The sequence below is a fragment of the Amphiprion ocellaris genome, chromosome 9, assembly GCF_022539595.1.
Source record: "Amphiprion ocellaris isolate individual 3 ecotype Okinawa chromosome 9, ASM2253959v1, whole genome shotgun sequence".
Classification (NCBI taxonomy): Eukaryota; Metazoa; Chordata; class Actinopteri; family Pomacentridae; genus Amphiprion; species Amphiprion ocellaris.
The window spans coordinates 14,661,316-14,678,515 of record NC_072774.1 but is presented as its reverse complement, the minus strand read 5'-3'; the positions used below and the strand labels follow the sequence as shown (position 1 = coordinate 14,678,515).

The window sequence follows — 17,200 nt, the reverse complement described above, 5'->3', positions numbered from 1 at the left end:
GCAGCCTTTTCTTTTCGCCTGTGGCTAGGAGAGGATTTCTGCTTCTTACGCCAGAGTATCTCCTGCCTACCAACAGCCCACATGTCTTCTGTGTGATACTAGGACTATGCTGATTTGCCTACAGGATATGCAGTTTAATTTTAGCAGCATCTTGCAGCTTCAGTTTATGAAACATTGTATATTGTGGTCTGCAAAGAGATAACCCATAAAACATCATCAGTCACCTTTTACTGCAGCAGATCTTTTAAAACTAAAAAGCAGAGAGAAAATGTAAGAGCTGTGATTTTAATTTATTTATTTATTTTTTTTTTAATTACAGCAATGCTCTTCCTTTCTGGCAATGTTTGACAGATCTTGCTAAAAGAAGCAGTGGCAGATGGAGAACACAGCTTGCTTATACAGATTTTAGAGGGCTCTCTTCAGCAGAATACCAAACCTGATGTTTCAGCGTGAGGAAAAAACAGGGACAGTATTCTGACTTACATTCCACAGTGGGAAGCCAATGAACTTAAAAGTCAAAACATGAACTCTGAGGTATTAGATCCACTGTAATCCAGATTAGATGGCAGCCGTGTCCTCCTACCTAACCTGACACATCTTCTAGGTCTGGCGTTGACTGCAAAACCTTGATGCTTCTAATCATGGCAGTTTAATCAAATTATTGATCCCACACTGATGCAGCACCTATTTCTGGTACATGAACGATACTGGGTCGTTTTGCAAATGTTCTCACAGTCAAACGTAACGCTTAGTGTATTTGGAGCAAAGTGGGACCATTTAATGTATTCTCACGTTTACAAAAGCCTAAACAGAAACCCACAACAGCATTCAGTAACGTTTCTGCTCGTTTCTCTTGCGTTCAAAGCATAAAAGTTAGCATTAACGTGAGCTGTTTAATCCTTTATACGGCACTAAGTGAGCTAGTTAATCAAATTGGAACTATTCGCAGAGAAGCTTTTAAAATAGCCATCTGAAACTGTAACTGGAGGTTAACGTGGCTTTTAATGTTAGCTCATTAAACAAAAAAATGAAATACTTTGCTAAAGAGCTAAAGACAGGAAATGACACTCCCGTTAGGTTATGCAGCCTGCTAGCGAACCGACGCTGACAACCAGCTAGCTAGCTAGCTAGCAACCCATCTAACTGGAGGCGGACGACTGGGCGTTGGTTGCTCAGACAACTGCAGAAGCTAAATAGCGGCAAAGGCAAATTGTTTAAATAATGAATCCAGTGTAAACTTAAATCATCACAGCTGCAGTTTACACAAAGCATTTCTGAATAAGCCGTGACAGTAGCTGACTCTAGCGGTCTCACCCATAACGTTGACGCTCCCTGCCGCCTCAAAAACCGATCATTCACAAGCCGACATTCCCCTTCTCACTACTTTTGCTTGAGCTACGCACAATGAAAGACGCAACGCCTCCCGAGCTCTGCGACGGTACGCTCAAAGACAAACGTAAGATGTACGTGAATCAGACAGGGAGGAACATTGTAGTCTCGCGATGGCTTAGAATTCTTTTAATTCCTACTCTGATCTCGCGATAAACTAGAATAACCGTTAAAGCAAGAAGAAATTATTTGTCACTCATTTATGTCCTAAAATCGGAATAGTTTTCTCTTTGAACATGCACCAATAATTTAGTTTTCCACACAGGTTAATTAAATACTAATAAGTGACTTTTTCACGTACAATTGGTTAAATTCTTCATATTAATAAAGTCGCTGATTCGTTCCCGTTTTACAGTATTATTGGCAGGTAATTTGCAATGTGTATGTGTGTTTTATTTGTCTGTGTCAAGTCGATCAACAACATTATAGTCAGCAAACGGGACAGAATACGAGGAGCGTCTGTTGTATCCATAGCAACCAAGACGGTCTAATATTGCTTACTTGGATTGGTTTAAAATGCAGGTAAATTAGCATAGTTTTTTCTCATTTGCTAATGTTGGGGCGTCTGCTGTTGCGGCAGTTGAAACTGTGTCACTTATTACTTCGACTAAGGATATTTAATGAGACAACATTTGTGTAAAGCATTCCAAATCAACTGTCTTCTGTTAGTTTGCCATGCTGGAAGAAGGGTAAGAGACTTAACTTGTGCTTTTTAATTCATCTGCCAGCTAAATGGCTCAATTCGTCTTCTTTTTGCCAAACAAGACAAGTTGTACTGCAAGCTAGTCCTGGTATCTATGAAGCTAATTAGAAGAGTGACTGCTGTTGAGCGTTTAAATGGTTGGCTACGGCTGGTTAAATTTGCATATGTTCAAAAATGTCTCACAGACTCCTCATGGAAACAGAGGGGAATACTGAAAATGTCCAACACAGTTAAAAAAGCAAGACAAGGAGAAAAAATACTGTTGAAATCCAAGTAAGCCGGGCTATTTCCCCTTTACAGTTATTCAGTGGTCTGATACACAATGTGAAATTAACTTGTCTGATCTGACAAAAACAAATCACCTGATAAGCCTGTTTTTTAGAGCTTCTCATGATCTCAGGAGGCTCCAGTCCCTGCTTGCCAAAAGCCGCCCCAGACAAGAGGTGAGCAACAGCACATGACGTCACACTGAGGCAGTGTGTCTAGACATTTTGATAACATACAAACCGGCTCGCATTTCTTCAGGTCTGTGTGTATATTGTAGTGTGAGACTCCCTGTGTTGCAGGTGGCAGCGCTGAGTCACAGTAAAGCATGCAGCGGTGGAGCCAGGAGATCCATGAATCCTCCAAAAGACACCAACAGACCTCACAGGAGTGAGAGCGACCTCAGTAGTGAAAACTCTGAACTGGAAAAATTCAGGTTTACATCCACAAGGAATTTATAATCTTAAAATACTAATTTACCTAAAATACATGTGCAACTGCAGCTGCATTTAAGCGTTTCCTAAAGCAACCGATCTCTTATATTACTTGTTACTTGCTACAAATAACTTGTGGGAATTTTTTGGGTTTTGATTTTATTTGGGGTGATTTTGGAGGCTGAACATTAATTTTAAATTCCCTGTCTAGTCATTGATTCAACCACTACAAACTCATTTCAGCATACCAAAATTGCAGAGTTTGCATTCTGTCAAGAACATAATAAAGTCTGTGTTTCTTTGGACCTAAATATGTTAATTTTCCAGCATAACATACAGAGAGCAAAGATGTTTCAGTAGTCATCCACTGTGCAAACTGTTCTCTGACATCCTTACATCTTTGGTCAACAACCGACTCTGCAGGTAGAATATCTTAGTATTTTATTTCAGCATTTCCTCCTTTGTCACCTACATGGCTGACGTTAATGATAATATGTTCTCCCTCGACAGTGATTGGATTGACCATGCACCACCGGAGTCAGTCCTTAGAGTTCTCATCTGCCTACGATTACTAATCAGAGATCCCCATCATCAGGTACAACTTGAGAAAAAATATATTCTCAGATTCAGATTCAGAACATCTCAGGTACAACTTGAGAAAAAAAATTTTTTTTTAGTGTTACTCGTACAATCTTTATGTATCTATGCCTTTTCTTTTAGAAAATCCTCCATGAACTCCAAGGCATCAATTTACTTGCCAGGGTAAATGCTCTGAGATTTTGCTCATGTCTCTCAACCTTCGGTGGTTCTTGATGTGCCCAGATACATCTCATGTTGTCTTTATCCCCGCGCTGTTTGTCCTTTAGTATATGGAGTCTGTCACTGCCATGTATATGTCATGTGGAGAGAAGGCATTTGCCTCACAGAAGCTGGTCACACTGACCTGTGAGTAATACAAAGGCAGTATCACAGAGCAACACTGATAATATAGGCTGTGGCTGTCCTTATCAGTGGTGGATTTACTGATTGTTTAACAGACATGTTTCAGAAGCTCTCTGCTGCTGAAAATCAAAGGGTGTGGGTCATCAAGAGCGGCGCTCACAGGGTAAGTGATAAGTTGTGGTAAGTTTATCTGTGTGATTTTTGACAGTGTCAAACTTTGATAATTACAAAATCCAACAGTTTATTAGTATGCGCGTAAGACTTTTTTTTTTGTCCCAAACTGAATTTTTCTAATATTAATAGCTGAATTTCGACATTACTGTTTTTGTAAATCCTTTGACTTTTCCACTAGCACCAACATCAGGCCTACAAGAAACATCAAAATCTAAGCAATTTACTGAGAACTTTTATACTACCTAGACAGTGAAATCCTTTTGTTTCGGATCGTTCGTGAACTCATCTGACTCAGTTCTCTCTCAGGTCAGATAGATAATCACACTGTGCAATTGTTGTTTAAGATTCATCACTGATATTCATTTTCTTCAGGGATCCAGCATTTAGATTTAATTATGTCTCTTATAGGGCTACCCACAAGGCAAACGTTACATTTTTGGCTTCATACTTGTAGTTACTTTTTCATTATGCTTTGTGGAAAGCAAATTCCAATCCTAACTTTTCTAGACCCTGGTGAAGCTCCTCTCCACAACAGATAGCAGTGTGCTGCTGGGAGCACTGCTGGCACTCACCACTTTGGCTGAAAGGTAAGTAAATATTCTGCCTAAGACATTAAATGCATAAACCATTTTATCTGTTGCAAGAGTTTGTTTTTTTTCCTGCAGCCCAGAATGCAAGAAGGAGATAGGGGAGTTGCCGATAGTGGAGAGTCTCCTTGTAATTCTCCAGGAATATGACCTGCTGTCAAAGAGGTTAGAAATCACTTCATTGTTAAAGTTTTCTGAACTTTCTGATAATTATTTTTTTCAAAGTTGTCATAATAATTTGCACTCACCCTTTATTCATTAGAATACAGCAAGGAAAACATTGCATATTCTGTATTCCCCACACGTGTCAGATACTATTCATACATTTTACATTGCATTCAGGATAAACTTCATATTTCCACCAGGATGAGTGCTGAGCTGCTGAGGCTGCTGTCCCCGGTGCAGCATGTGAGGGACCAGGTGAGAGAGCTGGAGGGTGTTCCAGTACTGCTGAGCCTGCTGCACGGTCAACACCTGAAGCTGCTGTGGAGCGTCGCCTGGGTCCTGGTCCAGCTCTGCGAGGATCCCGACACCAGGGCGGAGATCCGGAGCTGGGGTGGGGTGCAGCAGCTCCTCCGGCTGCTCAACAGGTTCGTGACGCACTCATCAAGTTTATGATATTTGTGTTATATCATATTAGGTCAGTTGTATTTTCCACAGCAGCAGTCAAAGACAGAACAACCTCTATATTCACTGATGTAAAATGTGTTTGTATTTTTCTTTTCCTTTTTCTCTTGTCATTTTACCAGACGCTTTTCTTTCCACACAACATTTTTTGTAATGTGATATATATGAGACTTTGATGTCACAAAGCAGAATGTCCGCATTGCAAAACGAAGCACAGAATTTGAAAGACATGGATATTTATCATGCATTGAAGGTCTAACTGAAATATGCTGTTAGTTGCATTATGTTAATGGAAGGATTCAGTGATTTTGGAATTTCACCCGTTTAAAAGCTTTAAACTATGTCTCTTGAAAGTTTCTTTATGAAAAAACAGAATTTGTGGGGTGAAACAGGTCCAGATTTGTTCTACTGCATGGCACCAAATACCCATAAGAAGTTTGTTAGGAGGTGAAAACAGTGTAGCAGCTGTGGTTTTTCCATGTCGTCCACTTAACCCTTCAACAGGAAGGCTGCAAGTACAGTGGAGTGACCAGCATCTTAAAGCTTCATACTGAGGCCCAAAACAAGTGATGCAGCCATGTTATTATTACAATATTTATCACAGTGTAACACCTTTACAAAATAACTCTTCCAGCGACAGGCGGTTCGTCTCTGACCACTCGTCCATCGAGACGCTCTCCAGTGCCAATGCAGCTGGTCGCATTCAGAGAGAGCACATGACAGAACAGCTCGGTCCACAGGAGGAAATGGACAACACTGCAGCCCTGCAGTCAGGTCAGGGAATATCCAGCGGATCACACATTTCACATGAAATAATGCCTTTTCTTTAGCAGTCCTCTCAAGTCTTTAATCACCCACTAAAATTTTGTACTTGTACTTATGTAAAATAATGAAAAGGACAGTAAACATTTACTTGTGCTTGCTGCTGCACAGTAAAGACTTTCCCCCCCAGAGGAGTGTTATCAGTAGCTGAGAATGTAAACTATTTGTTTCTGAATTGAGAGAATCAAGACCACTGAGACTCCACAGTATCTACAGTATAATTTTAGGGGAAGTGGTTGTAAATTTCCTCTTTCTGAATGTCTGATGACATAAGTATAAAGTAAAGCTCATTTTGGAAGCTCTGCTGTTTAGCATTGCTGTTTCAACCAGTATCCACAGAAAAACCCTAAATTTTACATGCCAAAGGCAGCAGTGTTTGCCGTTGTTTTGTTCTGTGGTTGTGAGAGGGAGTTATAAATATTCACAGCTGTTGTTCAGACTGTCTGAGACTGTAAGACTGCATGCATGAGTTATTAAATTAAATAGCAACACCTCTAATCCCTCTTCTAGCCTGCTGCACAGCTCTGACGGAGATGAGTCTGGATGACACATCTGCTCACCACATTGTACAGGTAAAGAAAACTCCTCACTGAGTTCATATTAGGATCTTTAAAACATTTAATTACGTTCCATCAGTTAATTTTGCAGTTCTTTTCATAGGAAAATGGGATCTACATCATCACAAAGTTGATTTTACCACATAACTCTGGACCAAAGATCAATTCTTTACAGGTAGATGGCTTTATATATGTCTTAAATCACATTTCAATATAAAAGAAGGTATCAGAAACTCTCAGAAAATAATACATTGCTTAATCTCTTTCCATACTGGCAGTGCTATGCGTTCCGGACGCTTCGATTTCTCTTTAGTGTGGAAAGAAACAGACATCTGTTTAAGAGGTGATGAAATACCAGTAAAAAATAAACTAATCTCTAGTTTAATGCACATATAGAAATCCATTAAAACTGACTGTTGTTGGATATCTGCCAATGAAAGAAATCTTACTAAATGTTCTCCGCTGCTGTTTTGTAATCTTTTATCCATTTCAGACTCTTTCCCACAGACCTCTTTGAATTGTTTATTGATGTTGGACATTATGTGCGGGACCTCACAGCCTACGAGGGCCTGCAAACTAAAGTCTCACTCTACACTGTAAGAAAACAGCTTCTAAATGGGTTTGTGTGTTTGCTCGGCCGATTTTGGGCTGTAAAATCAAATAAAGAAAGATTTTGATGGAGATCTGTGTGTCTTAAATGCAGGAAGTGGAGCTTGACAGTCTGAATGATAGCATTGAGGTTGTGGATCAGAACCGACCTCCTCTCAGAGTGATCAATGGTTACTCCATACTAGACCATCTGGGCACCGGGGCCTTTGGAAGTGTCTTTAAGGTACAGTGAACATCAAAACTGACAGAATATGCACTTAGCGGTGCTGGTTTGTGTCTGTTTTCATGGCTTCAGATGATTCACATCAAGTGTTTTTGATTTTAATAAATAAATTCTTGATGACAGGTCTTAAAGCAGAGTGGGCAGAACCTTCTAGCTCTGAAGGAGGTGAATCTACACAACCCGGCGTTTGGCAAAGACAAAAAGTCCAGAGACAGCAATGTGGAGAAAATCATCTCTGAGCTCACAATCATCAAAGAACAGGCACACAGCTCAGTTTTAGTCTTTTAATAGTGTGGTATTTGAACAGGAAAGATCACATGTTGTGTAGTTAATGTGTCACTTCTTCTTCCTTCTTTCAAGATGACTCACCCAAACATTGTTAAATATTACAAGACATTTTTGGAAGGTGAGGACAATTACCTGCACTGTTGCTTCAAGTCCACAGAGATTGTGATTAATGAACACAAAAAAACCTTTCAAGTCAGACACACTAATCATACTGTCCACTCTAGGCGACAAGCTGTACATAGTGATGGAGCTGATCGAGGGAGTGCCACTGGCTGAACATTTTAACTCTCTGAAGGAGAAGCAGCAGCAGCTTACTGAAGACAGAATTTGGAATATATTCATACAGGTAACAACTGATGATCTCAGTCCTCATTGGGAAATAAGCACTTTCTTGGCAATGAGCTGGTATTACATGAATTTTGTTATAATTAGAACAAGAGAGATCAAGTGCATTTGTGCCACGTCACAAAAAGCAGATGTTCAACAAAGTGTTGCTCGTCAGTTTGCTTTACCTCAACTGTGTAACTATAACCAATTTATTCTAAGATATAATCTAAATCCATATATAAAGTACCTATGAATAACTATCCTTTGTTGTGTATATAAGTGAAAGTTAGCATTTTTTGAGCTTTGACAGTGAGATAAGTATCATAGAACAATAACTCCTTGCCAGAGGAACCGAACAGGATCATTTCCCATGTTCCAAAACTACACTGTATATGTATATATTTGTATTTATGAGAAAACTAAATAGACGAATATGGCCTAGCAATTTGAGCCACATGTAACCCCACAACACTTGATGCTTTATCTAAAATTGTGTGAAAATAGTAAGCGATTGAGAAAAAGGTCAAAGTGGAAATTCGAAGTGGTAGCCCGAATGCAAATCTGACCAAACCAAGTAAAAACATAAATAGACTACAAAATCACTCAGAGAGCGCAGTACTCCTCCAGGGTTGTTCATTCCCCCATATGGCATTGTCAGAAATGCAGCCCTTTTTTTTTTTTGAAATGCAGCATTTGTTTATTAGTTATTGATGATCAGAAATTACGGCAACATAGAATGTGGCCATTTAATTTAGGTGTACCCACAAACAAAATGACCATTTACTGAGCACAGGAGTGTGTTATGTATGTGTACGTTATGTATGTGTACATTATGTACGGATACTGAACCGTGACCTAAATATGTAGCATATTATATTATTATATTTATATATATATTATTATATATTTATATTATAAATATTCTATTTTTGTCATGCCCCCATGTATGAGGACAATAAAGCTATTCTATTCTATTCTATTCTATTCTATTCTATTCTATTCTATTCTATTCTATTCTATTCTATTCTATTCTATTCTATTCTATTCTAGCAGGCGGCGGGAATTGATGGGATTCTGAAATTCCCCCACAATTTCATCAATTGTTCCTTGCATCATTTCCAATGGAAAAGCCCTGATAAGTCTGCAATGGTCGATTTGTAGTAGGATCGCAATCATGTGATCGTCAGCAGGCAGCTGACGTAGCGTTCATAGCTTGTAGTCATAGTGACAGTGAAGCCGTGCCGCTATCTCACATTGATAGAGAAATCTTTAACAAATCCGTGGATCCAGTCTATAAGACGCATCACTGCCAAAATCTAATCACTTGGTCCTTGTGTCATTTCTGACCTTCCCTGAAAACTTCATCCAAATCCATTGGTTCACTTTTTAGTAATGTTGTGAACAGACAGACAGACTAACAGACGGACAGACAGACAAACCAACGCCGATCATCACATAACTCCGCCGCGTTACTTTGCGGAGTAATTAGGCATAAACATCCACAACTGAAGGAGTTCTGGACAAAATATTGCAACAATATTCATGTTTATGGAAGCTGCAGTGTTAAATAATATCCAATTCTAAAATGTCATTTCAAATGAGCACATTTGGAACATGATAGGGGTAGATGAGCTGTGAGAGTAAAGTGAGACAACATTTCTGTACTGTAACTACAATCAGACTGTGATTGTCCGTCAGCTGAGAATTTTCTGCATGATCTATTTCTATGTTCACTGCAAAATATTTTTAGAGAAAAGCCTAGAATATGAATGTAAGTAATTTCTCCCTCAGATGTGTCTGGCATTGAGGTACCTGCACAAAGAGAAGAGAATAGTCCACCGGGACCTCACACCGAACAACATCATGCTGGGGGAGAAAGACAAAGTCACCATCAGTCAGTAACTATTTGCAGTTTTCCACTCTACTTATCCAATCATATCACATTTCTTGAGTTGCTTTGCTATTAAAATTTAATTTGTGTCTTTGCCATACTTAAAGCTGACTTCGGTCTTGCCAAGCAGAAACAAGAGAACAGCAAGCTGACGTCAGTGGTCGGCACCATCCTTTACTCCTGGTGAGGAAATTAATGCTGAATAATTAGATAATATTTTTATATTTTAATAATAATTTCTGAGTTAATTTAGAGCTGTTATTGGGGCCTGGTGACTTACAGATGCACGACTTTTTGCAGGTCAAAAAAGTGCTTATGGTTCTAGCTGTGTATGCTTGTCTTGCATTAATCAAGTTGTTGTGACAAAAAGCTATTCACATAGTCACATTGTGGGGATTCTCTTTCTAAAAATGTATAATTTCATCCAGTTTTCACATTTTTAAAGGCGTCTTCATACTTGCTTTTAGAGTTTAAACAGTGCTCCACCAATTCCCATTGCACATCTATAACACCACAAGATTCAAATTAGATAGTTTTGTCTTCTTTATTCCATGCTCTCTTCTTCCCTGTCAAAACTTGGAATGCTTCAAGGAGTTAACGTTCGATTTCATGGCTGAGTCATTTGTTATATAAATAATGGTTCTCATGCGTTTCGTTTTTCAGAGATTTGCATGTGTGTTTGTGTGTGTTGTCAGTCCAGAGGTGGTGAAAAATGAGCCGTACGGAGAGAAAGCTGACATCTGGGCTTTGGGCTGCATCCTCTACCAGATGGCCACTTTACAGCCTCCGTTCTACAGCAGTAACATGCTGTCTCTGGCCAGCAAGGTAACGAGAGCACACACCAGTTGCACATTTTCATCGACTTCATGTTTTTCTTCTGCCCTCAGTTATTAATCTTTTCTTCTTTCCCATGCTGGTAGATTGTCGAGGCCGTCTATGAGCCAGTCGAGGAGGGGGCTTTCTCAGAGAGAGTCACAGAAATGATCAGATGGTGAGACTATGATGTTACTGTGTAGTTCACCTGCAGAGGGTGCCATTCAAAAGGCTGTTTGGCCTGATTCATTTGATAGAATTAAGAATAATTTATCTCTCTGCTGTCATGGATTACTACTAATACACATACTGTTAGCCTCGTGATTTTGGCGCATACAATGTACCTGTGATGTAGCTGTAACTCTGTTGCATATCTCTGCCGTTTTCTCTTCCACACAGTCAAATGCTCATTAAACAAATTCATGCAGTACTCCGTTCTGTTATGGTTCGTCCTGTCAGGTGTTTGAGTCCCGATGCAGAGCAGCGGCCAGACATTGTGGCCGTCAGCTCTAGGATCTCTGACCTCATGATGAGACTGATGGATGTGCTCTACACTTCCCACAATGCACTAGAACGAAGAGCAGAGAGAGACCGAAAACGGGCACAAAAGTACTTCCATGAAAAGCACAAAAGCTGGACGGACTACAGTCACTCCAACCCATCGCGGGTAAATTTTGATTTTTAAAATCAGAGAGAAGAATTTGGAAAGTAAATATTGTATAAAAGGCCACTATATGACCTTCCTGGGTATTTATAACAAGTGTTGCAAATTTTTCAGGAAGGGCTCTTAGTGAAGACTGAATCTCAGGCTCCATGCTCTTCTACTGGCTGCAGTTTAAACCACAATGAGCAGAAAAAAAAGTCCAGCGCCTGTGTTACACCAGATTGTGTTCTGAACAGGGAAGTGCAAGAGCCTTTTACATCTTCACACTTTGAGTTATATCTAGTCAGAACATACATTATGTGGTAACAGTCTTAGGCTAATGATTTAATAATGAACAGTTTTCTTTATATAAAAATGTTTGTTGGTGAGCGGTTATCCAGACACAAATGTACTGACCTGCCTTTCTCACTTATCTTTTTCTCAGTGGGGATTTTGCTGCTACAAAGATGAAACCGAGACCAGGTAACTTTTCAGCCTCATGGCAATGCTCAACTCTTTGTTTTTGAATCTCCTAATAAAATGAGATAGAATAGATAACGCTGTCGAATATGAGCTGACTATTTCAAAAACACCCCGATGAGCAGAAATTTTACAACTTGGATGTTCTAAAAGTGTCTAATAAAATGCGTGTGTCCTGTTTATTTAGTCCTATCAATCAGTGTGTGTGTTTTTGCTCTTGCCTCAGTGTCAGGAGGGATCTGTGTCTCCCAGAAGAAGCTACGACAGATTGATGATCCCATCCAGAGGCTCCTCGTGCAGCTGCACAAAATCGTCTACATCACTCAAGTATGAGAATTTTTGTTGAATATTATCAGTCGAGATTAGCTGCAGTCACTCAGAAAATCTGTCAGAGATTTCATTTCTCTTTGCTCAATCTGTTTTTTTTTTTTTTTTTAATCATTGTGCAAAGCTGACCCTGGAAATGTTTTAATCTGACAGCAGTGGTTACATTTATCTGTAAATGTGTTGGTATTAACTCACTTTCTTTTTGTTTCCAGCTCCCACCAGCTCCACACCACAACATCAAACGACGCCTCATTGAGAGATTTAAAAAGTCCCTCTTCCACTTTGGCAGCGACCCATGCAACCTGAAAGTGGAGCTCAGCAAGGTTTGAGATGCTAATTCTGAAGGGCACTCAGCATTTGTATTTAAGCTACCACATTTTTACTAAAACTTTTTACAAGCCAGGTGTGCCAAAACATGTGTATTTTTCTGTACAACGCGCCGTTTAACACCAGATACTCTCCAGTGTATGATTCTGCAGTCAGAAAATGCTTGAGTGCTTCTTTAAAGCTGCATGCTTCCCAGTCACCAACTACAACATGCGGCCTGTGCTATACCTGAATATTTCCAGTCTATTCATCCATTTTCTTCCATATTTATACAAATAATAATGTATAGTTTACTACTGTTAATATGTTCAGCAAAAGCATGGAGGTATTGCCAGGAACTGGATTGGCTGGATTCTTTGAAAGTAGTATAATAGAGGAATGCTTTCATGCTGCAGTTATCACCACTTTTACATGCGGATCAGAACATTACACAAAGCCAGCATTGTTTTGCTCTGTAGGGTACCTCATGCTCCTCAGTGGGAAGTCTATGAGAACAAGCCTGCTTCGTGCAATGTTTTTTATTCCCTGTGTACTGTCCTCCTGAACACATGTCAAGCGCTAACCATTTAAGCTGCTGTATGCATTTTCCAGACCTCGCTTGCAATTCTGCAGCAAGTCTGTTTGTTCCCATGGACGACACACCTCAAGAGTTTCATCACAGAGCCACAGCTACTCAAACCTTTCTCTACACCAGGTCCAAAACTTGTTCTTGTGTTATTCTGGCTGCCACTAACATGAGTTATGAAAATAAAAAGGCCAGACGAGCTACCTTATAATCATGTCTTAATGACCCATATGCAATAATAGCATTGTTCTTAATTTACTTATGGAAAACTGGAGGACTGACATTTAATAGTAAATATCTCTCCCTCTAATTATATAGACAATCAACGTTTGGCTTGATTACAGAACTTTTTTATTGCCGTTGCTCAACTGTTACTTAAACTTGTGTTCTTCTTTATAAAGGGCCTGAAGACTTCAAGGTTTTTTTTAGTCACAGGTAAATAATAAAATATCATGTCAGAGCGAAGATCAGCAATGAGCTAACAACAGTGGTGGCAGAAGTGTTCGACCCTTTACTTAAGTAAAAGTACCAACACAGCAATGTAAAAACTCTATTACATGAAAAGTCCTGCAGTAAAGGTCCTACTTAAGTAAAAGTGCATTATTATTCTGAAAAATAAGTAAAGCTGTCAGAATGTAGTAGAACAGAAAGTACAATTTTATCCTCTAAAATGTAGTTAAATGGAAATCTAAAGTGGCATAAATATGAAATACTCAACACCCAACATCCAGAATGTAAATATATTTTCTGCAACATTTAGTACATGTCTGAGGTGTAATGGTGTTAGGTTTTATTTTGTACATATTTTATTATTTCTCTTGAATAAACTGAAAATACTTAGTATAAGCTGTGCACAGTAGCAGCTGTTTAACATACTTATAAATGCCACTCACCATTTCCTAAAACTCACGGTAATGTCAGAAAATTGCTTGTGCTGAACAGTTAACTTTTAGAAACCCAAATATATTCAGTTTGTAATCACAAAAGAAAAGAAAAGCAGTAACTCATTGCATTTTTAGAAACAAAAGCTCGGAAATGTTTGACAGGGGTTTGCTCAGGAAATAATATAAATGCTATTTTTTTTAAATAACAATTAATGGGCTGATTCAGCTCTTTAATGTCATTTTTAATGGCTTAAATTGTATATAGCAGTTTATTTTATCATGAAAAGAAGAGTCCAGCTGACCTTTGTAATTATACAGCAGCCAGATTGCTGGTAAAATAACAGATTTGTCAGATAACTCAGATAAAACTGGACAATGTTTGGCTGCCTTCTCAACTCCTAGCATTTTATTTGTAGCAAATAACCAAACTGGGAATCCTCCTCTTCTCCCCTCTCAGCTCCTCCAGGCCTCCACAGAGCTGATGGAATTAGGTTCAGTCAGTTCCGACTGGTGGCCGCTGGTCCAACACTTTACAGGAGACCAGACCCCTGATAGCACAGGTAGAGTTACCACTGCCACAGCTTCACACTGCATTTCCAGTGAAAGACATAGACAAACTAAATACTGCACAGCTGCTCCTGCAGAAACTTAAAGGGAAACTGTTTTACAACTATTTTATCCAACATCAACTATAGAAGCTTCACAGATGGTGGAGTTGCTGGATTGGATTGCATCAGAATTAATTCATTTGGATTAATTTTGAGAGTAAATAAAGTGAAACTTATTCAGATTTTTTTCTGACAGTTGACGGGAATCTCAAAGATGGAGTTACATATCAGCAAATGCAGGTCAGTTTGTCAAAGGAGTCTATTTTATTTTTATTCAATTTGCACAGTCAATTTTTATCATTATTCTTGGATTCATTAAATGAATAATTCAGCATTTTGTGAAATGAAAGTATAAGTTTAATTAGTTTTTTATTTTTTTTTGCTGAGGTTTAAATGAGAAGTTCGATACCACTCTCATATCCATCCACTAAAAATTATGCTACAGCCAAGAGACAGTGTACTCAGCTAAGCTCATAATATCCTATTGTATTTTGGAACTATTTAACTTTCACTTCATGATGATACTGAATTTCTCTCTGCTGTCAGTAAAGCAATTTCCTGTTCAAATGTTCTGTTTCAGGGAATAATTGAGGAGCTCCTGGAGGAGAACGGCTACTACGAAACAACAGACAGCAGGTGAAGTGGAAATACATGCATTTTGCCATTCCGAAACATTAAACTCCTAAAATTCAGTCTCTATGCATTACTGAAAGCTTGTTTTGTAGTTGCTAGTTCTCTAAGATGTGGGATGACTTTCGTTTGAGTAGTTAATCAACAATGTATTTGAGTGGTGAAACGTGAAAAAAAATCCTTGGGTTAAAAATTACCTGCTTAAATGCTAATAAATACCTAATTTCATTTGGTTTCTTTTAATTTAGGTTCATAAAGAAAAGAAATAACCAAGAAAAGAAATGACATCTCTACTCAACCAAAGAAGTCACGGAAACGGATGGAGAAATTTCTGATTTATCTGCATAATGCTGACTTCACAATGATACGTTATGGATGCTGAACTGCAATTAACCTCAGTTCATATCCTCTGTATACATAGTACATATGTAGTTAACGTACAAAACTATCAAAGCACTTGGTAAAAACATGCATTTGTTTGAACTTAAACAAGGCTGCTGGAACCACACACCTCATTGGTTCTCAGGTGTTGCTTTTGATGTCATGTGACTGAATCTCCAAACACAATTTATTATATGTGAAACAAAATGTTTTTTTTTCTGTGTCAGTTAATTATCAAAATGTAAAATTCATGATTGATCCAGAAGAGGCTTCTCATATCAAAGTGAACTGGCGTGCAAACACAGAGATAACTCCGGTCCACCACTCTCCTTGTTTATCTGTGGAGGTCCAGCCTCTGTGTTCGTGTGAATCTTTCTGTTTTATTTTTTTTTCAGGGCTGACTGAGTGTAGCACTTTAAGTTCTCAGGACCAGACTCAGTGGTTTGACTATTTTAACTGACTTCAAGCCACAATTTCCTCGTTTCCTCACTTTCGATGAGCTGATAGGAAGCCCAACTTTCAGCTTAATTCAACATATCACAATGTCTGACTGCAGATTTACCAGACGTGGGACCCAGGTCAAACGTTTTTTTTTTGTTGTTGCAATTTTCATGCACTGTATCAACATGAGTTCTCAAATAGTGTTATCATTTTCAAAATAAATAACAAAGAATATAATTTTGTATGTATTTTAACAGTTTGAAGAGTTCAGTGCAGAAAATAAGCTTTCTTGTGCACTTCAATCCAAATAAATATTGGTCAGTATAATCTGTATAAAGAACATTAAACTATTTTATTTGATGACATTTCAGTGATATACACTATTCACACATCTACACATAGAGTCAGACAACCAAGCACACTTGCATTCACGCCTATGGACAATTTACAATCACCAATTAACCTCAGCATGTTTTTGAACTGTGGGAGGAAGCCGGAAAACCCGGATAAAAGCCACGCTGCACAGGGAGAACATGCAAACTCCACACAGAAAGATCCAGAGCCCAGGCCGGGACATGAACTGCTGATGTTATGGCTGTGTGGTGACAGCGCTAACAACCAAGCAAATATTATTTCATCAATGCAGCATTTTACTGTTGTTACTGAGTTATAGTAAGGTGGAGTTATAGTAGTTTCAAAGAAAAGCCAACGTCTGGTACTTACCCTTTCATTTTTGAGCTTTTGTTTCAGTAAATTTGACATTTTTGGGCCTTTAAAAGAATGTCTCCATGGTGAAACAGCTTCATTGTGAAGGGTACTTAGTAAGCTCTTCATACATAAGTTTCCCATGAGATATCTACAAGTAACCACAGCTCTCAAATAAATATAGTACAGTAGAAGGCACAATATCTCCCTCTGAAGTGAGGCAAAGTGGAAATAGAAAACTGAAAAACTCCATTAAGGTATCTGAAGGATTCTACTTAAATAAAAGTCTTTTCCACAACCAGCACAGTAAGAAGTATTCAGATCTTTACTTAAGTAAAAGTACCAACACATAAATGTTAAAAAAAATACTCTAGAACATGTAAAAGTGTGGAGTTTAAATCTAACTTAATTAAAAGTACATATTAAGAAATACAAATTAATAAACAAAGCAAAATGTAGGTAAAGCACTAAAGCAAAAGTCCAAATCAGTGTTTCAGCAGCATGTTACTGTTGTAGCTGCTGTAGGTGGAACTGCTTTGAATGACTTCATATCTAGTTT

At 38.6% G+C, this 17,200-nt stretch overlaps 1 protein-coding gene across 2 annotated transcripts; it reads left to right on the top strand.

The window, feature by feature from the left end:
* Positions 1-1,926: 1,926 nt before the first annotated feature.
* On the top strand, positions 1,927-16,286 carry nek10 (NIMA-related kinase 10). Of its 2 annotated transcripts, none has more exons than XM_023290901.3 (34): positions 1,927-2,078; positions 2,278-2,365; positions 2,463-2,535; positions 2,659-2,792; positions 3,118-3,213; positions 3,301-3,385; positions 3,511-3,552; positions 3,657-3,735; positions 3,828-3,895; positions 4,414-4,493; positions 4,572-4,658; positions 4,859-5,083; positions 5,755-5,894; positions 6,453-6,514; positions 6,603-6,674; positions 6,778-6,842; positions 6,993-7,095; positions 7,203-7,331; positions 7,455-7,592; positions 7,692-7,737; positions 7,844-7,965; positions 9,738-9,840; positions 9,945-10,020; positions 10,533-10,662; positions 10,758-10,828; positions 11,110-11,317; positions 11,429-11,550; positions 11,739-11,776; positions 12,000-12,100; positions 12,313-12,423; positions 14,334-14,436; positions 14,681-14,724; positions 15,065-15,120; positions 15,363-16,286. In XM_023290901.3, exons 2-34 carry the CDS (start codon positions 2,310-2,312, stop codon positions 15,397-15,399), a joined length of 3,102 nt encoding a protein of 1,033 aa, XP_023146669.1. In that variant the 5' UTR covers positions 1,927-2,078; positions 2,278-2,309; the 3' UTR covers positions 15,400-16,286. The 2 variants fall into 2 exon arrangements, with proteins under 2 accessions (XP_023146669.1, XP_054869566.1); XM_055013591.1 differs by having other exon boundaries at positions 1,928-2,078; positions 2,475-2,535.
* The last annotated feature ends 914 nt before the right edge of the window (positions 16,287-17,200 follow it).

Excerpts from the sequence above, each read along its gene's own strand:
- nek10 (XM_023290901.3), top strand. The coding sequence starts at position 2,310 with ATGTCCAACACAGTTAAAAAAGCAAGACAAGGAGAAAAAATACTGTTG. Across the intron at positions 5,895-6,452 it reads CACTGCAGCCCTGCAGTCAG|CCTGCTGCACAGCTCTGACG; the intron begins GTCAGGGAATAT and ends TCCCTCTTCTAG. Across the intron at positions 7,966-9,737 it reads TTTGGAATATATTCATACAG|ATGTGTCTGGCATTGAGGTA; the intron begins GTAACAACTGAT and ends TTTCTCCCTCAG.